The sequence below is a fragment of the Sinocyclocheilus rhinocerous genome, unplaced genomic scaffold (assembly GCF_001515625.1).
Source record: "Sinocyclocheilus rhinocerous isolate Xijiao unplaced genomic scaffold, SAMN03320098_v1.1 scaffold2491, whole genome shotgun sequence".
Classification (NCBI taxonomy): domain Eukaryota; kingdom Metazoa; phylum Chordata; class Actinopteri; order Cypriniformes; family Cyprinidae; genus Sinocyclocheilus; species Sinocyclocheilus rhinocerous.
The window spans coordinates 503,608-527,982 of record NW_015647049.1 but is presented as its reverse complement, the minus strand read 5'-3'; the positions used below and the strand labels follow the sequence as shown (position 1 = coordinate 527,982).

Below are 24,375 nucleotides of genomic sequence, written 5' to 3'. Positions count from 1 at the left end.
TGGTACAATTTAAAGGTGTTTTATTTCAGTGATTTTAAGGGATAGTTAATTAAAAAAAAAAAAGTTATTAATACGTGTTATTTTTTATTATTATTATTTTGTCTATACAACAAAAGTTCAAAACATCCTTCAAAATATCGTCAATGTTCAATGTTCATTTTGAGGTTAACTATCCCTTTAATGGCCGTTAATATCATTTTCAGAGTGACTTTTTGTAAAAGAAAACCTAGCAAGGGGTCTTGAATGACATTATTAACACTATAGACAAGCTAAATTATTTCCTGTAAAATGCTTCTGCCACTTGCAGTAGGTGCCATTAGTTAAACAATGGATGTGTTATGCATAATTCCATTCAAAAAGCAACATTTTTGCCACATGGAGCAGCAATGAACAAAATTGGGCGTAAATAAAACTAATTGGATGTGAGAAGGTTGATTCTGTAACAAACACCCATCACAGCGAGCCCATATTCTGGCACAATCCCTGCTTTCCTCCAACCTGGGACAGCTGGTTTACTAGTACAGCAACAGAATTCTTCAAATATCCATCGAAACTTTATCAAGATGCATACAATTTCACATTCATACATTTCAGTTCAGTATGTCTGACTTCTGTTGGAATTTATAAACCCTTACAAGCAATGAATTCAAAGAATATACACATCTGAGTCAGTTGCTATGTGCAGTGCAATATTAATCACTACAACCAAGCTGGGGTTTCATGTACATTGTGCTTATGGGCTGCTGGAAAAAAACACTTTATAAATGCAGAATTTTGTGAAAACTTAATGTCTTTGACATCAAAAATCATCCTTAAGGGTAAAAAAGAAAGTCTGGGTCATAAATCTACACTCAGTTTACCTCAGATCATCGGTATGTTAGCATGCTAGCACAGGCCTAAATGGTAAGGTAAACACTCGGAAGAAGCTGAAGAAAGCAAATTAGATCAAGTGCAATCACATAAATTGGACTGGAAATAATTTCAACTGGGTATTTTCATGTTCCCCACAACAAACCCATGAGTCATCGCTTGATAGGCAAACGGTGACCATCTTCATGCAAATGGACTAATAAATCTAATCACGCCCACTTAAACGAGCTTTTTCCGAGTCATCTTTATTACATCTCGTTGAATCTACCTTGTTGTCTCACATTACTAAGAGGCACTGTTGTGTTTGTTTTTCATTTAATCTGGAATATTTGATTTATCCTGCTTAAAGTGATTATGCCGGCATTCCTCGGCACCAACCTGCACATCAGTTAAATAAACAAAAGGACTCAGCTGAGCCATAAACTCAATCCCCTCCACACACAATATGTGACTGTGGGTGCTTGGATGCAAACATCCAATGTTTCCTGGAACATGGAAAGTTTCTTTGACCCTACAAATAAATTATATTCAAAGCCAGAGACTTGAGGTAAATGGATGGATCAGATTTAAATCAAATCTCGCTAACCATCAAAAGGTCAAATATGAGTGACTGTGGCGTAATGGTGGACCTTTTTTTTTTTTTTCGTGATCACCTCTACTCTCTCAGATTATACCTGAAAGGTCACGTCTGCAAAGTATGAGTATTAAAACTTTTCTGTCTTTCTCCTCAAATTAGTCTAAAAGGTAAATTTTGTAAATTTAAAATTTTAGAATAAGAAAAATTCCATGCCAGAGTGAATCAGGAAGGAAATTATCTTTCAAATGTATTACTGTAAGAAATGAGAAGTGAAACAGGTCTGGTTCTCTGAAGACCATATTCTCACCAGTAACTGTGTCTTTCCTCTTTGAAATAGAGTCACTCATCTACTGTCATATTTTGAAATGTGTTTTTTTCTTCTTTGGCCCCAACACATTTTATTATTATTTATTTGTATTTTTTTTTAAAGAAGACTGCATTTATTTGATCAAAAATACAGCGAAAACAGTAATATTGTAAAGGATTATTACAAGTTTTCTGTTTTACTATATTTTAACATTTTATGTATTCCTTGCTGAATTTTCAGCAGCCATTACTCCAGCCTTCAGTGTCACGTTATCATTCTAATATGCTGTTTTGATGCTCATTTCTTAATGTTGAAAACAGTTGAGCTGATTAATATTTTTGTGGAAACCACAATACATGATACATATGTTTCAGAAGTCATTGATGTTTAGAAAGTTATAAAAGCAAAGAACAAAATAATTTATGTGAAACAATGTACACATTTTCACTTATGATCAATGTAATAGATTCTTGCTGAATAACACTACTACTACTACTAATATATATGTGACCCTGGACCACAAAACCAGTCTTAAGGGTCAATATTTTGAAATTTAGATTTATACATCATCTGAAAGCTGAATAAATAAGCTTTCCATTGATGTATGGTTTGTTAGGACAATACAAATAAACCAAGGCTACTTAAGACTGGTTTTGTGGTCCAGGGTCACACACACACACACACACACACACTGACTGATATAGACTGACCCCAAACTTTTGAACGGTAGCTTATGCTAAAAAATGATTTATTATTTATTTATTAAGTTTTAAATAATTTTATTCAATTTATTTCTTAAAAATTCTAACAATGTTCCTGTAAGCAGAAGTATTGCACATGACTATTCACTGCAATTAAGAAATGAGAACATACAGCTGAGGTCAAAAGTTTACATACACTTTGCAGAATCTGCAAAATGTTAATTATTTTACCAAAATACGAGGGACCATACAAAATGCATGTTATTTTTTATTTAGTACTGACCTGAATAAGATATTTCACATACAAGACATTTACATATAGTCCACCAGAGATTATAATAGTTGAATTTATAAAAATGACCCCGTTCAAAAGTTTACATGTGCATGATTCTTAATACTGTGTTGATACCTGAATGATCTACAGCAGTTTTTTTTTTGTGATAGTTGTTTATGAGTCCCTTGTTTGTCCCAAAAAGTTAAACTGGCCGCTGTTCTTTAGAAAAATCCTTCAGGTCCCACGAATTCTTTGATTTTTCAGCATTTTTGTGTATTTGAACCCTTTCCAAAAATGACTGAAAGATTTTGAGATCCATTTTTTCACAATGAGGACAACTGAGGGACTCATACGGAACTATTACAGAAGGTTCAAACGCTCACTGATGATTCAACTGTACACAAAGCTAAAATATAAATGGAAATATCTCTGAACATTTCTACACATGAAAAATGACAAGTATTATTTAAGACTCGACAAACAACCAATAACATGGAACTTGCACCATTTTACCAAATATTGTAGTCAATATGCAACAATTCAGCCCGAAATCACAACATATAAATGTCTCAATCATTCACACATTCTGCCACATTTCTCTTAAAAGGCAGAGTGAAAAGTCAGAACTTTGATCTTTAAATATTCCACCCGTCTCCCCAGGCCTTGTTTCACACAACGGTTCAGTAAAACCCTGGACCCCCTACAGCGACTGGTGCAACCGGCAGCTCTATAAAACACTGACACTTTGGACATTAAAAAAAATCCATTTGTTACATTTTCCAATTTCCAGTAAACTGAAGGATACAGAAATCATGAATCTTTCAAACGAGTGGAGTCAAACAGGTACTGCTAAGAATGACAGACAGTTCAGGCATGCCCATTACTCAAACACATATACTTTTTTTCCATGCATTTCGCTCTGTTTCTTCAAATGAATAGTTTAGAGCGAGCTCGTATCTTATGATTAATGGATGGAGGGGGGAAAAATTGTTTCCACAGACATGAGCGAAAACGCAGCACATGCAGAGGCCCGTTAACTATAAAATATAATTTTTCTGCACATCAAGGAGGAGATATCTTCAGACAAAGTCAGAGTAATAAAATAAGAGGAAGTGAAAAGCAAAGGTTTAAACTAGTTGCCTCAAAGAGAGACTCATTCAGGCTGAATCAGAATAAAACTGTTCAACGGAGATATTTACTGTAGCTTATATTATTGTATATTATATTATATAATTATATTATATTAATTTGAATAATACTTTTTTCTACATTTTTAAATGAACTATTCGATTAAGAGATTTATTAATTATTCTGTATATATTTATATATATATATATATTTTTATTATTCAATATAATATAATATTATATAATATAGCTACAGTAAATATCTCCTTTTGAACAGGTTATGAAAGACATGAGGGTGAATAAATGACAGATTTTGCCTTTTTGGGTCAACTGTTCCTTCAAGTCTCAAAATAGTTTCTATAAATATTAAAAGAAATATAAGTAATACTGACGCACTGAATGTGAGCAATAGAAAAGAGGAAGTGTGGCGTATTCATCTTTCCGGATCTAAAGAGGAACGGAAGACAGAATGAAAACACAGACCATACAGAGCAAATGTCAGACTGTCAATATTTCATAACAAGACCTGGCCTCTCATTTTCAGGCTACTTTTATTTCTTTTCACTGTGTCACTTTGTGGAAACTTGCTAACAAAGACTTCTGAGCGCAGTTTTGAAGTTTGACGACTCCTGAGGGAAGGCTCTTCATCAATGACCGGTGAAATCAATGCCGATAGAGCAGCCGTGCGACTGTGTGTCGGCTTTTCTGTAATGAGGACAGCGTGAAACCCTCAGAGGGAAAGACAGAGATGGAGAGAAAGAGCGAGAGGAGATGGTCCGTCGCAGGAGGGAGGTGTTTCAGGAAAATGTAGATTTCTCTTCCTTTCACCTACTGTGAATGTTAGCGTGGCTTTTCACTTCCACATGCCTTTTCCCATAAGAAATCATGGTGTTTGTACAAATCAGCATGTTTTGGTGACTCTCCAGGGTGGTTCGTCAGAAGAGGGATGAAGGGGAAGTTTATCCGCCCTCATCCACCCCAAGGCCTGCTTGTATAACTCATCCATATTTCCCTTCCACTCCGTCTATTATTCATTTACCACACAGAAGCGCAGACCCTCGCTCACAGCACGCAATCCACACACAGCATTCATAAATACACAAGGGGCCACTTGATAAAGCAATTTAGAGTGCGTCTGACAGCACAAAGACACCTGGGATTTGTTCATGGGGATGGAATCGCGGTCAGCAGAAACATCTCTCTAGTTATACTGTAACCACACGCTGTGTCGCTGCAAGCAAAAACGGACCCCTCGGATTGTGCATTATTCAGGACTTCCTCCGTCATTTTAAGATACAACATTAATTACAGCAGTGCACACTGTTTTCAGGCCAGTCTGTGTGTGTGTGGTTATTTGCATAACCTACCAACACACTTCCTGTATGACCAGGCTGATCTCCATCACGCAAATCACAATGTATGCTCACTTAAACACAAATACAATGATTATTCCCTATTTTATATATGTTTATTATGACTGTCAATCATAAAAACTGCAACACTTGCACCTAATTTGTAAACATACAATGTCAAATGTGTGTAAAATCAACATAGGAAGTATATTTTAAAAATGAACTTACAACAATCATCTCATGAACCCATTATTATAATAAATGATGCATTTATCGCTGGCTTTATTTAGGAGATATAACTCCAGTTAATGTTTCTCATTCTCTGTCATTATTCTATCTGCTATCCTGTTTGATTCATTTCTTTCACTTCAAAGTTGAGATATTTTACACATTCTTTTTTATTCTAAGTAATATAGTAGTAACATTTAGTTTCAATATATTTTATGTGACGATCAATCCTCTCAATACGCCATTATTGCAAATATTGATGTGCACTTACAACTTAATATTTGACTTAAAATTTCTGATCAGTTTGGATAAACCAGGCCACACTCTGCAAGTGAAAAAATATTTAAATAATTAAAAATTACAATGACACTAGTCATCAATATTAATTGCAGTAATAAAAATTTCACAGCTATATTTAAGAAACATAAAGAATCCTGGACAAATGTATCACGGTTTATACACAAATATTTAACAGCCTAACTTTTACCAAAAATAATGATAATCTGATGTGACATTAAAATAATGGCTGTTGAAAATACAGCTTTGCCATCACATGAATAAATTACATTTATATATATATATATATATATATATATAGTAATAGAATACTGTATTTTTGATTCATTAAATGCAGACATAAGACTTAATATTTAAAAATCAAACTTTTCAGTTCATTACATTATGTTTGTCTCCAACAGTTTCACCAAATAACTAAAGTGTAAAAAGTAAACTTTCATATTTTTATACACATCTAACATAATGTACTCTTGTTGATACAGTAATATTAAATAATATTTAGTCTTGAACAAAACTAGTTAATTTAGATTTTACCACATGAAGGGCGTTTTTTAGGCTACGTGACAAAACCATGCAAAAATGTGCTGAAAGGTTTGCTTGCACTAATGCACACTTTTTCAATTGAATTAAACATAAGGGTCTGTCAAATCAGAATATGTTGACACTTTTCCAAGGGTTTTATGATAATATAACATGCTCTTTCCAATCAGCACACGCTGACCTTCAAATCTAATTAAACCAGAGCGTTATTTAGTGGCAGAGGTTGAGTTTTTATGCATATAAATGATTTTTTAACCTGTGCGTACATCCAAAGAAATCCACTCTCTGCATCATAACAGGTTTTTATTTATTTATATATGTGTATATGTATATATATATATATATATATAAAAATACAAAAGAGTTATTTTAAATTGTAATAATATTTCACAATATTACTGTTATATATTAGAAACAAACAAATAAATAAAATCTACACGAGCCTACATAGTCAGGAAAAAGTCTATATGTTAAGGAAAAATGCAGCCAACTGTTTTTGTTGTTTCTAGCATATACAGGGGGTCTTTACGGTTTGAAAATCATCCCAGGATGCACCTCATAAAGTGAAATATAGTAAAGTTTTGCTTGTTTTTAACATTGTTTGGTCACTACATTCCCACACTTTCATTTGTGCTGTTTCATAGGTTTGATGACTTTATTATTCTCCTGAAATGCATAAAATAGCATCAGGCCTGGCAAAAACTTTTCTCTAGTCATATACTGTACAGGCGCAGGACAGCAGGAGGGCTGGAAATACTGCCGTGCTGTGTTTTTGTGTAAGGGTGGGTGTCTGCAGGCACCGCTGGGGGACTTTTTAAGATGAGACTCAGTCTAACACTTGATTTGCACTTTTCAGCCTGCAGTTTCAGTTACTGTAGTCTATGGGGCACTGCTGTTTCGCCGACATCTGAGATTGCTTTCAACTATGTGCCTCTAATGAAGTTTGGCTAGAACAGCAGCACTGAGTCAAGCAGTCCAGTGAGGCTTCCACACTGGAATTTGACACTGGAATTATTGGAATAAAAGACTTAAACATCAATATGTTTAAATTATCTGGGGCAGTAACCCAGTACAGACAGTACTGGAACAACTTGCACCAATATACTGCACCTTTGTGAAATATAATATTTGATTATCGCACTTTTAAGATGAAGCTAAGCATCCCATTATAACACAACTCATAATAAAGAAGCTCATTTATTGTATTGCTTTAAACTCATTAACAACTACATCATGTTATTGGTTTGAGTATTATTACCGATCTGACATTTACGGACAAGTATTAAGGATTTAAATTCGTGTCGAAAAGTTCACTGCTACAAATCAGCCCCTCAATATTCTTCAGCACGAACACACAGTGACCTTTTTGCTGACGTTAAAGTACACTTTGTTTATCAGTTTACGTCAGCTTTAACCGGTTTTCTTCACCAGATCAGATCTTCTCTCTTCAATGCTTATACTCTTAAGAAAGTCAGAGTTTACTGTTCACAGAATGAATGTTTATGTGAATTCCAGCAGGATGCGGCCTCTGTCACATCCTCTGCCATTATGCACAGTATCCCACAATGCCTTCATTCACTGCTGCTCCTCCTCTAAACACTGGTTTATTGAAGCAGATTTTTGACAGATATTTACAACCCAAGCTGATGAAAAATGCGTACCTGTGATGACATTTTTGCAAAAACAACATTATGTTGCTTCTTGCACGTTTTACGTGAAATGTCCAGTGAGTGGCACTAAAAAGTGCATTCAAAATTCTTCAAAACAGATAAATGTGACTATGCCAATATCTTATTACGTTGGTTCATGACCATATCTCAGCAGATAGGAAATTGAGTGGTGCTAAAAGGTTAATGCTCTATTACATAAAAAAATAATGTACCTCATTTACACTAAACACCGCTGTGTTAACGAGAAAATGTGAGACAAAAGCACATTTGCTAAAGAAGCCATGCTATTGTAACCCTGTTTCTACATGGCTTTGAGCACTTTTTTCGCACTATGTTTTACAGGACTCATATCCAAGAGTTTTGCATTGCAAGTGTACCAGGTGAGATACTGAGCAAGTTTACTATGCCAGAAAAACCATACACATGGAGCTGGATATGTGTTGTAAACGTTAAAATGTATTAGTTTACAATTCATGCGCTACAGTATAAGTGGTTTTGAGGTGGTAATATAATATTTAGCAAGGAACCATATGAAAAATTGAAATAATCTTCCCCATAATCATAATTTGTGTGAAAAGGAATAACAGTTGTTGGCTGTTTACCACTGCTAGTGTTTAAATTATATGTACAACTTGATCTCACAGAAAAGCACCATGTTATCAGAGGAACGTGAGCTGAAGAATCTGTTCTGAGCAACACTAATCGAGACGCACTGAGAGAAAGTAAACTAAAGCTGCGATGAGAGTTCAAAATAATTAATATAGTGAATAAAATGTGTCTCTTGTATTGAGTCCAAACAGAAGCCACAGCCATAACGATGATGGATGGATGCCTGCACCCTTGGCATTTCACATCAGCATAAAGCTCCCACATTACACGTGCGCGGGGGACACGCCGAGACCACGAGCCTCCCTCTTGGGGCCCTGCCGAAGAGAGCCTGTCTCATCATTTATGTGGAGCGGTCTCCCCAGCTGTGTAAAAAGAATGGGAAATAAAGCTGAGGCCTAATCAAGGACCCTCATCAGTGGAGCCGGTGGCATTTTTCCTGCTTTTGCCAAACGAAACAAACTCAATTACCATTAGAAAGCTGCCCATCTAATGTGGATGAACAATGGCAGGCGCTTGATGGATCCACGCAGGCCGTTAGCGTCTGCCTTCCTACACCAGTCACTCAAACTTCGGCGTGCGGACCTTCTAATGGCCGCGATAACGGTGACTCATTACGATGTCATATCCTTCATGCCTGACTTCTTGTCAACCCAGACAAAGACCTGATACACGCACCAGGGTAGCAGCCAATCAAACTGTTGGAAAAATAAGCAGAGGCCATTTTAAATTTCCTCTCTGTGCAGACAGCGTTTAAGATTGACTGACAGTGAAAAACTGGGAAAGGACACTGAATGTATAATTCAGAATATATAAGCTCTTAGAATCAACATATTTGTTGCTTTTTTGTACTGAATGGTGGAATGTGACAATATAGCAGCACAGAAAACCTCTTAAGGTAATTTTCCCCATCAGAAATATGAGACTATATGAGAACAGAGAGTCTGTTATTTATGTTGTTAATAGTGCTAAAATCAACTTCCTCTAGTTAGTGGTTTGTACTAGTGAAAAGAGGAAACTGCACTTCTGATATTTTTGTATGTTCCTAAAACAACATTAACAGGACTTCATACTTTTGTAAGCCTTACACTTATAACATCCTGCAAACTGCATACGTTTGATCAGATATAAGGTAATACTGTGAAATATAATTACAATTTGTTTATAATGTTTATAGAGTGGAAATGCACTCCTGACAGAAACAACATTACTGATTTTAAAAATTACCTTTCTAAAAGAATGCACCCCTAAAAATTAAAATAAATATAGGAAAAAGCTTTTGATTAAGTCAGAGGAACTTATTCGTTTTGAAGTCAAATTAAAAGATTCATTTTCAAATTATTAATGTTATTTTCACACATACAGTACATGCAGAATAATGGGGAAAAACATAATACATTAAGAATTTATGCTTTAAACAGACCAAAAACTTAGTTAAATGTACCTTGTTTAAAGACATTCAGAAAAGTTAATGTTTATAGAGTGGAAATGCACTCCTGACAGAAACAACATTACTGATTTTAAAAATTACCTTTCTAAAAGAATGCACCCCTAAAAATTAAAATAAATATAGGAAAAAGCTTTTGATTAAGTCAGAGGAACTTATTCGTTTTGAAGTCAAATTAAAAGATTCATTTTCAAATTATTAATGTTATTTTCACACATACAGTACATGCAGAATAATGGGGAAAAACACATAATACATTAAGAATTTATGCTTTAAACAGACCAAAAACTTAGTTAAACGTACCTTGTTTAAAGACATTCAGAAAAGTTTTACTAATAAATAAATAAACACATACAGGCATACATACATACTGATTAATGATAATATTTTTCACTGTATCTCCTTAAAATACATATAACCCATATGAAGTCAATGACTGCAAAGCAAAGAGTGCATTTTTCAGGAAGATTACCTTTAACGACTGGGAAGTGTAGAACAATGCTTTTCAGTGACATGCTAATTGTTGGGCCTGTCTTTTGCAAAAAAACATAATGGACCACAAAATGACTTCTGTCACGTCACTTCAGTTGCTCTGACAATTAAAACCTCAGGTGGGAGAAATTGCGCGGAGAGACGAAGAGAAAGTAAACGACAGAGAGGAGGGAAAAGTTGTCTGACAGTTTAGCAACATAATAGTTTTAGCTGGCTTGCCTGCTGAGTTTGGCTTTTCTGAAGTCGCAGAACAAAGCAACCATGATGAAGCATCTTGACAGCTGGTAGTTAGAACCATTCTCTAATATAGAAGAATGTCTGACACTACGTGCGTTCAATATCTGTTTGATTTAAATGAACCCATGAGTCACATGCCAGTGAGCAATTGGATAAAAGAGAAATTAAGAGCATTTGCTTGCCCAAAATTATAATTTGAGTTCATCTGTCTTCTGTGCTCGATCATCTGACAATAGAATGAGAATGATAGATATCCTGAGAGAAAAAAAAGTGTTTTATTCTTTCATGCCATCTCACCTCACAACATAATAATTTCTGAATTTATACTTCAGGATTCTCATGAGACCTCATGAACTTGCTAAATTCCAAGTGTGATGCTAATGTTAAACATGTAAAAATAAATTTTAATAGCAAATAAATTTGATATTAAAGGCTGTTGCATAGTTGCACATTAAATTATTTACGTTCACCAATCCCATCGCAGAAGATTGTGACATTTGTGTTAACTTCCTGCATATTGCAAGTTCCTTTTTGCATAAATACATGAACCATTACCACAAACACACAGATACATCAGGAGTACAACGAAATACCCCTTAATAGACAGTATTAGTTAGGTAGGACTTATAGCTTTGTTTATTATTTCACATTTACGCTTCAAAATTAAAAGGCTGTAGCCATCCAAACCTGCATGGAAAATGTCTGGGCATGTGAATGAAAGTATGGATAAAGGTTCGATAATGGACTCAGAAGACAGAATAGAGAAGATGGTTGATATCTATGTGAGTGCTGAGGCTGTAAGAGATATGAAACATAAGAAAGACAAAGAGGACTTTGACAACCAAACACCGAAAACCCAAACACCTCAACACACAGGTAACTGAGATTAATTGCAAAAACATTTACTCATAAAAGCTGGTGTAAATTGGATAGAGAAATGGAGAAGAAAATAGAATAACATAATGTCTGTCATTTTTAGGAAGTGATCCAGTGAGGAACAGAAGCTCCAGAGCAGCTGCAGTGTGTTTGGTGCTGCTGTGTGTTCTTCTGCTGACTGCAGTCATAGTGCTGTGTGTAACATTCACTCAAGAGAGACAACAGTTCATATCCAAGAATGAAAACCTGACCAATGAGAGAGAGCAGCTAATACTCAAGAACACAAACCTGACCAATGAGAGAGAGCAGCTAATACTCAAGATCACAAACCTGACCAATGAGAGAGAACAGCTAAGAAATGAACTTCAGATTTGTGGTAAAGTTTCTTTAGTCTATGTATTTATTTGCTATACATTAGACATTTTTAAATTATGATGGAGTTGGGTTGTGGTCGCAGTAACTTTTAGTGTACACAATGTATGAATATACTTTCTGTTAGAAGTTACAGACAGATGAGTGTGAATGGGGATAACAAGCTAACAGCTGAACTGGTTCTGTTAACAGTTGGATGGATTTACTATCAATCCAGTCTTTACTACATGTCCAAAGAGAAGAAAAACTGGACTGAGAGCAGAAGATACTGTACAGAGAGAGGAGCAGATCTGATCATCATAAACAACAGAGAGGAAAAAGTGAGTGAGATATTGTGTTTACAGTGTGTAGCAGCTAAATGTGAGATGGTCAGATAAAATGTATCTATTTATGATATAAATGTGCAACCTTTTTATCTGCTCAGGATTTTGTTCACAACACGTCTGGTAATGCTGTATTTTATATTGGTCTGACTGACATTGATGTGGAGGGCACATGGAAATGGGTTGATGGCAGCACACCGAACAGGTGAGAAATCACTGAATTAAACTAATTATAATCTAATAAATTATTCTCACAGTCAGTATCATATCACACAGAAAGCAGCACTGAACATCTAATGCTGATCTGTAGTTTCAGCTTCTGGGCGTCCCATGGACAAATAATAGAGCCAAATGGAGGAAACGGCCAAGTAGAAGAGGACTGTGCTGTGACTGTAGCTGTGCCTAAACTGCCAGAGTGGGCTAATTTAGTAGGGTGGCTTGATGTTGCATGTATTGAACAATTTCAATGGATCTGTGAGAAGAGGATTTCACAGTTCATACTGCCATAGGAACATATCATACACCTTTCTGACACAATTTCAACAATACAAAACTTTTGTAATAATTGATTAACATTTAAAACAGTGTTTCTCAACCCTCAACTGCACATTTTGAATGTCTCCTTTTGTCAGACTCCCATTTCATGTCCATAATACATAATGTGCAAAATGGGACTCCAGAAGTGCGTTTCATTCAACCAGAAATGCCTTGTGAGTGAACGTCTCAGAGTTTTCCAATTTATAATTGAGATTTCAGTCTTCATTTATTATTTGTACATTATTCAGTTATACATCACCAGTCACTGTGAAACATTCCAGTACTTAAAATAAGTTTGAATAAAACAAAGGTGTTAAACAGGAGTTAAGGCTGCAGCATTATTATTAATTCATCCCAGGTTTTGGTTTGTATTCATTTTTCATAAATGAAAATTGTGAGACAAGCATGTTAGATGTGATAGTTACAATGCAAAATACTTGAAAAAAGTCTGCACACTCCACCAAAAATCATATGCAAGATAAAAGAAACAAGGCAAACGTTTCGGTCACATAGTTACAATGCAAACATCATGATGATGGTTAAGATAAAACAAATCTGATCTTAAAAAACACTGAATCTGTATTTATTTACAGAAGTGTATTATGGTATTAAACCTAAACTGAAGACTCAAGCCTTGTCTGTGATGATGTTGCAGGATGTTCTGAATGAATGCATTTTGTCAAGCGAAATTCAACTTGATAAACATTAAAGTTCACCTAAAAATGGAAATTCTGAATGGACCACTTTCAAGCTTTTTTTTTTTAAAAAGAGAAAATTTGCTAGGAGATATTTTGACAGCATTTCTGTTTTATTTTTATTATGTGTTCTTGTGGTATTCCGTATAATTAAATTAAACTAAGTATAATATGAAACATCTTTGTTTTCATTACACACATCTACTCATTATTATAAAAAAAAATAACAAAAATAACAAAAATTCCACATTTTATGAATAATCAAGGCTATGACAGAACACAAAAGGAATTATTTAGTATGATTCATTACTCAGTGCTTAATTATGCTTGGTGTTAGTTTCTCAAGAGTTCACATCTTCCTTCACATATTCTTTCCATGAGTGTTATCACAAGTCCTTAGCCATCTTCAAGAAATGACTAAAAACACATCTGTTCCACACATACACACCTTGCTACGTGTACTGCGTTAGGCTAACCAAGACTTGTCATTTGCACTTACATATTGTTGCTCCTTTGTTAGTTTTGATTGCTTCTATTGTCCTCATTTGTAAGTCGCTTTGAATAAAAGCATCTGCTAAATGACTAAATATAAATGTAAATGTAAGTTGCTCTCTTGCTGATATTCCTGATGATTTTGAAGTTAGTGTAATTTATCATCATGCAAAAAAATAAAAAAATAAAAAAAATTAAATACATAAAATAAAATAAAAAAGTAGTAATAATAATAATAATAAAACTGAAAGCACAAGCCATTCTGTCAGTTTATGTTTTAATGCTAAATATAATGTTAAAACTGTATGTATTATGACACGCTGGTGCCCAACGTGAGAACCAGCAGTTAGAGAGGTTCCTGAATCTTATTTATTGGTCAGTTGGGTTATTGGTTGGTTGAAAACAATGGAGAATATTCTCTGTTTTTCTGTAGGTGTGCTCAGCCATTCCTATGGGTGCTCAAGCCCTTACTGTAAATTAAGTGTCCAATGTAAATTCAATAGATCTTGACTATGAATGCTTATATGCTTATATATGAACTGTATATGATCATAAACTGAACATGTTTTAATATTACATACTATGATTACACACAAGAATACACTGGGGTGCAAACAGTATCTGCCACTATTTACACTCAGTGCAAATAAAAATGAAAATAGTAACTAATGTTTACAGTAAGTGCAAATAGCCTTCAAACCTGTAGCTGCACGTAAGACATTCAAATGTAAGCACAATTGACCTTAATCTTGTTTAAACAAACCTCTTTTAGTAAAAAAAGGCATAGCAAGTTGGCATAGCAGTAATAAAATAATCAACCTGATTAGATGACAAAAAAAACGGAAGAAGAAATGGATGGAGAACAGATCCCTGTAGTTCCCCTTCAAAGCCGCCTATGGTTTAGCATTAAATATAACACTTTAGAAGCCTGTTACAACAGGAAAACCTGTGACAACATATAACCTATTGGATGTCATACGTATACTAACATCAGATAATATTTCACAGTTCAATTTCAAAAGACTTTTCACAATTTACTTTAATACAACACCAAAATATTCAGCTACTTATCAATGCTAATTAATCATGCATTTCTTTGTATAATTTTAAACCATATAAACTAGAAAGAATGAAATATATTATATTGGTTTTTGTTTTTTTACACTGCCTAAAAAATTCTTAATCAGTATTTTGACTTTTTTTTCAGTATAAACATCTGAACATCCTTAAAACAAGCATTTACGAAATTGTGTAAAATATTCCAGAAAAAAAGTGTTTTAATTAAATTGAATTTAATTGAACTGCACTACAGAAACCAAAAGATGTTTAGGATTTGACAAACCTCAACAGTTGCTGACAGTAGTTCTGTTAAAAAAGTTTACCTCCTTGAAAATCATCAGATTACTCACACTTCTTGAAAAACATGGGGGAAACAAATCCAGTGTGCTTCTGCAGTGAGTTGAAGTTCCTGTCTGCATAAATACTGGCCACACAAACACAGATGAAGAGAACAACACAGTCCATTCCAGGAGAGAGACACTAGTGTAACACCAAAACTGTCTGAAAGTGTAAAAGAAAATCTAGGAAAAATTTGGAAAATGTACAAAGATGGGGCAAGCACTGATAATATCTATGTAAATGACGTTATAAGGGGTAAAATTGGAAAAGACTCAACGCATGGAAAATCATCTGAACTCACAGGTACTGATATTAATAATTCACTCAGTTTTGATGCTCTCAACTGATGTGTGCTGTGTTAAGTGGATAAATAAAGAGAATAACAGCATGTTTGTTCTTCAGGAAGTGATTCAGTGAGGGTCAGAAACTACAGAGCAGCTGCAGTATGTTTGGTGCTGCTGTGTGTTCTTCTGCTGACTGCAGTCATAGAGCTGTGTGTCACACTCACTCAAGAGAGACAACAGCTCAAATCCAAAATGAAAACCTGACCAATGAGAGAGAGCAGCTAATACTCAAGAACACAAACCTGACCAATGAGAGAGAACAGCTAATACTCAAGAACACAAACCTGACCAATGAGAGAGAACAGCTAATACTCAAGAACACAAACCTGACCAATGAGAGAGAACAGCTAAGAAATCAACTTCAGATCTGTGGTAAAGTTTCTTTACTCTATGTATTTATTTGCTATCCACCTTATTTTTAACGTAAGAGTGGCCATTTGTAAGTTCAATGTCCCGGCTTCCAGTGTCATTTGCTTCCACTTATTTTAGCTGTACAAAACAGCTTGTTTAGTTGATTGATAAACTGGTGTTTCTTACCATATTATTTAATGTATTGTTGTAATTATGAACAAACTGGTCTGTAGCACAAATTGTTTTACCATAGCTTTGTATATAAGTCTCACGCATTCACAGAAAATAGCTTACTTCCACATTGAAAAAATTAAGGTGGATACAGCAGACATTTTTAAAGCCTGATGGAGTTGGGTTGATGAGTGTAAATGGGAGTAAAAAGCTAACAGCTGAACTGGTTCTGTTAACAGTTGGATGGACTTGCTATAAATCCAGTTTTTACTACATACCCAAAGAGAAGAAAAACTGGACTGAGAGCAGAAGATACTGTACAGAGAGAGGAGCAGATCTGATCATCATAAACAACAGAGAGGAAAAAGTGAGTGAGAGATTGTGTTTTTACAATGTGTAGCAGCTAAACATGAGATGGTCAGATGAAATGTGTCTATTTATGATATAAATGTGCAACCGTTTTATCTGCTCAGGAGTTTGTTCACAACACGTACACTCTTAAAAATAAAGGTGCTTCACGATGCCATAGAAGAACCTTTTTGTCTAAATGGTTCCATAAAGAACCTTTAACATCTGAAGAACCTTTCTGTTTCACAAAAGGTTCTTTGTGGTGAAAAAAGGTTCTTCAGATTACAAAAAGGTAAGAAAGAGATGGTTCTTTAAAGAACCTTTGACTGAATGGTTCTTTGTGGAACCAAAAATGGTTCTTCTATGGCATCGCTGTGAAGAACCTTTTGAAGCACCTTTATTTTTAAGAGTGTATGGTAATGCTGTATTTTATATTGGTCTGACTGACATTGATGTGGAGGGCAGATGGAAATGGGTTGATGGCAGCACACTGAACTCCAGGTGAGAAATCACTTAAACTAATTATTATCTAATAAATTATTCTCACAGTCAGTATCATATCAAACAGAAAGCAGCACTGAACATCTAATGCTGATCTGTAGTTTCAGTTTCTGGGCATCAGGAGAGCCAAATAGAGGACAAGGTATTGTAGACGAGGACTGTGTTGTGACTGTAGCTGTGCCTTAAACTGCCAGAGTGGCCTAATTTAGGGTGGCTTGATTATTCATGTAATTAAAATTTTCAATGGATCTGTGAGAAGAGGATTTCACAGTTCATTCTGCCATAGGAACATCACACACCTTTCTGACACAAGTTCAACAATACAAAACTTTTGTAATAATTCAACCAGAAATGTCTTGCGAATTTACAATTTACAATTTACGTCACAGAGTTTTCTGCCATATAAGTGAGATTCCAGTCTTCAGTTATTATATGTACATTATTCAGTTATACATCACCAGTCATTGTGTATCACTCCAGCATTTAAAATAAGTTTGAATAAAACAAAAGTGTTAAAGGGGTCATATGATGCTACATGCACTTTTACAAGTTGTTTGAACTGAAATGTGCCCCCGATCTACATAAATGCGTCTATGTTCGCGCGAATCATTCATGATCTAGCCTCATCTACAGAAGAAGTGAGTATAATGTTTTGTAATGAATCTTTGCAAATCGCCTTTCCTAATAATGTGCTAATTAGCAAGTTTCACAATTAATGCGGCTAAAGTAAACAGTCTCTCTTAGAGCGGCTCGGAAGAGAGGGGCGGGGTCAGCAGAGCTCATTAACATTTAAAGGAAAATGCTACAAAACGGCTTGCTCTGAAAAGAGCTGTTTTTGACAGGGTAAAAAAGGTGTTTTTTACACTACCATTGATAAATTTTAACCAAACTATGTTACAGACTTTTCATTAAGACCCTAACGAATCATATCAACTTGTGGAAAATTGGCATCCTATGACCCCTTTAAAAGGAGTTTATGCTCCGACATTATTGTTAAGTTCAATTTATCTCAGGTTTGGTTTGCAAGCATTTTTCACAGGTTTAAAGTATGTGAGACAAGTATGTTATACTCGTTGTGGTTAAGATAAAACACATCAAATCTGAAAAAAAAATACTACATTTTTATTTATTTACAGAAGTAAAATATGTAAGCACAATTTAAATTTATATACAAAATGGCATAGCATGCTGGCACAACAGTAATACAATAAGCACCCTGAGTAGATGACCAAAAAAAAAACTGAAGAAAAGGAGGGAGAAGAGATCCCCGTAGTTCCTCTGCATAGTTGCCTATGTTTTTGCATTAAATATATTTTAAATATTTAAATGTCACCTTAAAAGCCTATCACAACAGAAAACCCTGTGACAACATAACCTATTGCGTGTCATACATATACTAAAATACACAACACATAATATTTCACAATTCAATTACAAAAGGCTTTTCACAATTTACTTTCACAAAACACCAAAAACATGCCTGACATTACTTAATCATGCAGTGCAAGCAGAAACACACACACAATGTATGTAACCACCTTATGACCCACACATGTGTCTTTCATTATAAGCTCTGATTGCTGTGTCACCGTCAATGATGAAACATGCCTCTAACAACTACGAATGGTGGACAGTGATGGACCTCAAACGACACTGCATGAAGATGTTTCTTTTGTTTGTATAATTTTAAACTTTATAAACTAGAAAGAATGGAATACTTTATATTGCTTATTGATTATTTTTTTCACACTAAAAAAATCCTTAATACAAGCATTTCAAAATTGTGTAATATATCAGAAAAAAGTGTTTTAATTTGATTCCATTTAACTGAAATGCACTACAGACATCACTACAGACAAGAAATGAACTTTAGATTCTTGGTAAAGTTTCTTTACTCTATGTAGTTATTTGCTATCCACCTTGTTTTTAAAATATTTGTAAGCTAAATGTGTCCGGCTTCTGGTGTCATCCGCTTCCACTAATTACAAAACAGCTCTTTATGCTGCTTTATATTGCAAACTGTTTTTTCTTATACTATTTTGGTGTATTTTTCTAATTATAAACAAACTGGTCTGTAGTGCAAATTGTTTTACCGTTTACAGCTTTTATTTTTTCTTATTCTATTCTATATCGAACATTTACAGAAAATAGCTTACTTCCACGTTGAAAAAAAAAATAGGTGGATACAGCAGACATTTTTAAAGAATGACATTTTTAAGTTGGGTTGTGGTTTTGGTAACTTTCAGTGTATACAATCTATGAGTATTTGTTATAAGTTACAGAGAGATGATTGTAAAAGCTAACAGCTGAACTGGTTGTGTTTACAGATGGATGGATTTACTATCAATTCAGTTTTTACTACATGTCTAATGAGACGAGGGGCTGGACTGAGAGCAGAAGATACTGTAAAGAGAGTGGAGCAGATCTGATCATCATAAACAACAGAGAGGAAAATGTGAGTGAAATATTTTAGTTTTATGTGAATTTATAGTGTTTAGCAGCTAAATGTGAGCTGGTCAGATGAAATGTGTTTATTTTCTGTTTATCATATAAATGTGTAATTGTTTAATCTGCTCAGGATTTTGTTAAGAAAATGTTTGGTGGTACTTCAGCCTATATTGGTCTGACTGACAGTGATGTGGAGGCCAGATGGAAATGGGTTGATGGCACCAACATGACCTCTGGGTGAGAAATCACTGAACTGAACTGATTATTATCTAATAAATGATTCTAACAGTCAGTATCATATCACACAGAAAGAAGCACTGAACATCTAATGCTGATTTGCATTTTCAGGTTATGGGGGCCTGGAGAGCCAAATGGATACATAACAGAGAACTGTGGTGTGGTTGTGGATAATGACCCAAGGTGGCCTACTCTCTTTGGGTGGCATGATGTTTTATGTAATAGAGATTTACAGTGGATCTGTAAGAAGAGGATTTCACAACTCATATTGCCATAGGAACATCACACATCTTTTTGACAGTTTTAAAGCTCAACAGTACAGAACTTTTGTAATAACTGATCATCATCTAAAGCAGTGTTTCTCAACTTTGTTCCTAGAGGACACCCACAACTGCACATTCTGAATTCCTCCTTTATCAGACACCCATTTCATGTCCTGTGACCAGTTGCATAAACTGCTTAGGCTAGTCTTAAAAGTTAGCCACCCATTTTTTTGCTGCAAGACTGTTCATAACTTTTTGAAATCAGTTACATAAAAACGAAGATTGGTCTAATTTGAATCCAAAAAGTAAGACCGATTACCACTTGGTTAATTGTTAGTTAGTCAAACTAGTTCTTAAGACAGTCTAAAAATAGTGACTGTTTATGAGACCAACCTCTGGAGTTTCTTCTAATGAGCTGATGAGTTGAGTCAGGTGTTTAATTAGAGAGACATACAAAATGTGCAAAACGGGACTCCAGAAGTGTTTCACTTAACCAGAAATGTCTTGTGAGTATTCTAAAGTGAAATTCACTTATTGTGAAATTCTTCAGTTATTATTTTTGCATTATTCATTTGTACATCACCAGTCATTGCGTTTCACTCCAGTACTTCAAAGAAGTTTGAATAAAATAAAGTTGTTAAAAAGGAGTTGAGGCTCCGCCATTATTGTTGAGTTTAATTCATCCCAGGTTTGGTTTGGAATCATTTGTCACGGGTTTAAAGTTAGTGAGTCTTCACCTTTAAGTCTTTTGTGAAGAAAATTTGCCTGTTGATGCTTTTTTATGCTTTTTGTTTGTTGTTATTGTGCAATAATCTAACTTCAATAAAATAAAATAAAAATAAAATGCTCTGTTTTGAATACATACATCTACATTAGTATTTATAATTCTAAAATGATTTTCCACATTTTATCATTCATTAAACCTAAGAGAACTTTAAAATACACAAATGGAAAATTATTTAGTAACCAAAAACTATTACACAAAACAGAACTGTCATATTTTATTTGGTCAAACTCATTCATAGGAAGAAAAAAAAAAGTTAGTTTTTACCAGGAAAATATTTTTATCTCCAAAACTAACTTCATTTTAGTTTTAGTGAGAAGGGTCGAGCACAGATCCCTATAGTTCACCTCATTTCAGGTATTAGCGTGTGAATCATGGATGGGTACAGGGGGATCTGAAGCCCACAATTAAGTTCCCAAAAAGGATTCAGAATAAAAACAGAATAAAACATTTGGGGAATGTTAGGACGATTCCAAGGGCCCAACGAGGGAGAGGGGCCCGGAACATGATTTTTACTGAGGAGAATTTAAAAATTCTTCCTTGAAAAATGACTAAATAATACACACTGATGGAAGAGGATGTACATGCAGCTGATGCTAAAACCATCAACCATAATAACAGATCAACAGTCTGGACTTTGATGTACCAGCAACAACCTAAAAGCTACGAAAATTTTCCAACACCACCCATATTTAATATATGCATTTGAACCTCATTTAAATGAACACAATCTACATGCATCTTGCATCTTCAGGAAGAGTATTTTCCCTATGTCTTCCATAGCAACTCACATTTTAATAATGACATGACAGGAGGATATTGTGGAGTCAAAGTATTTTACACTTTACAGAAACGTCAGATTTGTAAAGTTTGACGATAACATTTTGAATAATCAAATAGTGGCAGGTTCCTGGTATAATCATTAAAATTTTGACAGAACAAGCCCCTCTGTGACATTCTGAGGTGAGCTGAACTTCTGTACATATAAATACGTAGAACATTTCCACACATCAAGAGTATAAAAAGATCCACCTCTGAAAAGTTACTAGTATAAGTTCAAGTAAAGTGTTACCGTTAGTTGTTATCTTTATTTGTTAGTTGATAGCAAAAATTTTTTTTATAATAATAGAATAAAGATATTGTTCACTGGAACTCTCTAAAAGTGAAAAAATTTATGACTGAGAAAATGGACACAGGAGCAAGACAAAGGAAGACTGATGATATCTATGAAAATGCTGATGCTATAAGAGGTGAAATCACAACAGAGATAGAAGACTCGAATACGACGAGAATCCAGCCACCTGAACACACGTACAGAATTTAATAAATAATACTTTTCCTCATTAAAAATAATAGCACAACTTTTTGCATAAATATTTGAAGACATGCAAACAGTACTTTTAAAAATAAAGTTTTTAAAAAGATGTATGAATACTTGTTAGTCCATTCAGCATAGCACATCAAGTCTGTGGGAATTCTCAGGAAGTGATTCAGTGAGGAACAGAAGCTACAGATCAGCTGTAGTGTGTTTGGTGCTGCTGTGTGTTTTTCTGCTGACTGCAGTCAAATACCAAAAAACAAAAAAACAAAAAAAAAACAATCCACATTTTATAAGTAATAAAGACTATGACAACACAAAAGGAATTATTTAGTATTATTCATTACTCCGTGCTTAATTATGCTTGGTGTTAGTTTCTCAAGAGTTCACATCTTCATTCACATATTCTTTCCATGAGTGTTATCACAAGTTGCTCTCTTGCTGATATTCCTGATGATTTTGAAGTTAGTGTAATTTATCAACATGCAAAAAAACAAAAACAAAGCACAAGCCACTTTGTCAGGTTATGTTTTAATGCTAAATATAATAGTAAAACTGTATGTAGTTGTCAGACTCTGTTCCGTGTTTTGTGGTTGTTTTGCTCCTCATGTGCCTTCCTTTCCCATGTTTAATTTGTCCCAGGTGTTTCCCTTGATGTTTCATTGCTCCCAGGTGTGTCTCGTCATCCCCTCCTCCTGTGTGTATAAAAAGTGTTCCCAGTCCCTAGTTCTCTGTCCGCTGTTAAACGTCTTCCTGAGTTCGTCTCCCTTGGTTCCTGGACTTAAAGTCTTGTTAAAGTATTCTCCAGCGTCTCCTCGTTCCTCTAAGTGTATTGTGACAGTAGTATGCCCAACGTGAGATCCTGAATCTTGTTTGCTTGTTTGTTTGTTGGTTGGTTGCTTGAAAATTAATGGAGAATACTCTCTGATTTTCTGTGGATGCTCAGCCACAGTGGCGCCTGCAGGTGTACGGCTATACACACTGTGCGTACCATGATCGCTTTGGCTGACCTGACCTGTCCGTCTGCCCTACACATATAACAAATAGCGCTGGATGAAATAGATTCAACTCTAAATGCAGTAAAACACATTGTAAATGGGAACCTTTTACGCTCTCTAGAGTGCAAACACAAATACGCACTGGGTAGTTTGCCAGATCTGTTTCGCCAATGTTAGTATTACAGCTTCATCTTTAGCACCTCCGTAAAACCAGACCTGAAGGGAATTATTAGTAACACTTTAGAATACTGTTCCATCATTAATGAATAACTACACAAGAACACATGAGTAATGCAATATTAGCACTCTAGTAACTACTAGTATCTAACAAGAAACTCTGCTGAATGAATTAGTAAGTAATAGTACTTAGTCGAATGTGGTAATTCACTGTTAGCTAATCTGTAACTATGATTTTTTTCATACCGCCCTAAGAACTACTGTATACAGGTTCGTAATTAATATGAATAATACATAATGTATAATTAATTCTAAAGTGAAGGTTATGGTAACCCACTAGTAATGACTTGAGTATTACCAAATTCTTCAGAAGGAATTACTAATTATTTGGATCCGTATTCTAAAGTAATTACTGAAGTCACTGTAAACTTTTGAGGTTTTTGTAAGGTCCTGGTTAGTAATTCATTTTGGTAGATTTGGTAACACTTAAATCATTACTAGTGGGTTACCATGATCTTCACTTTAGAATACTGATCCAAATAACTAGTAGTTTCTTCAGAAGGATGTAGTAACACTTGAGTCATTACTATCCAAAACCTTACATATATCTCAATTGCTTACAATGATGCCAGTCAATATTAGGGAGTTATGATGATTTTCACTTTAGAATACTGATCTAAGGCTGCATTTACACTTGGCATTAACATGCGACTTGTATCCGGATGTTGTCCACATACACATTGAAAAGACACGTGTAAACGTGCTTCTGATCGGAATGTTATCCGATCAGCATGTCCTGGTCCAGAGGTAGTCGAGGACGCATTGTGATCGGATCTCAGTGTAATGTAAACGCAATCCAGCCATCATGTCTGCATTGGCAGGTCGACATCACGCAAACGCCACCCCCCTCTCTCCCGATCTGTCGGAAGAACAGAGCGCTAGTGAGACTCGTACATTTATTTTGATTTGTAAAATGTCCCGCGACTGAAAATAGTTTTCAAAAGAAAACCCACCACT

The 24,375-nt window shown here is 34.9% G+C and overlaps 2 protein-coding genes across 3 annotated transcripts in view; one reads left to right on the top strand and one right to left on the bottom strand.

Annotated features, from left to right (window-relative positions):
• LOC107708610 (cell adhesion molecule 2-like) overlaps positions 1–24,375 on the bottom strand; it is a 408,667-nt gene that overhangs the window by 107,874 nt on the left and 276,418 nt on the right. The window lies entirely within an intron of this gene.
• Positions 11,314–13,284, top strand: LOC107708611 (C-type lectin domain family 17, member A-like). The gene is made up of 5 exons (XM_016512885.1): positions 11,314–11,601; positions 11,705–11,977; positions 12,166–12,293; positions 12,398–12,501; positions 12,607–13,284. Exons 1-5 carry the CDS (start codon positions 11,424–11,426, stop codon positions 12,803–12,805), a joined length of 882 nt encoding a protein of 293 aa, XP_016368371.1. The 5' UTR covers positions 11,314–11,423; the 3' UTR covers positions 12,806–13,284.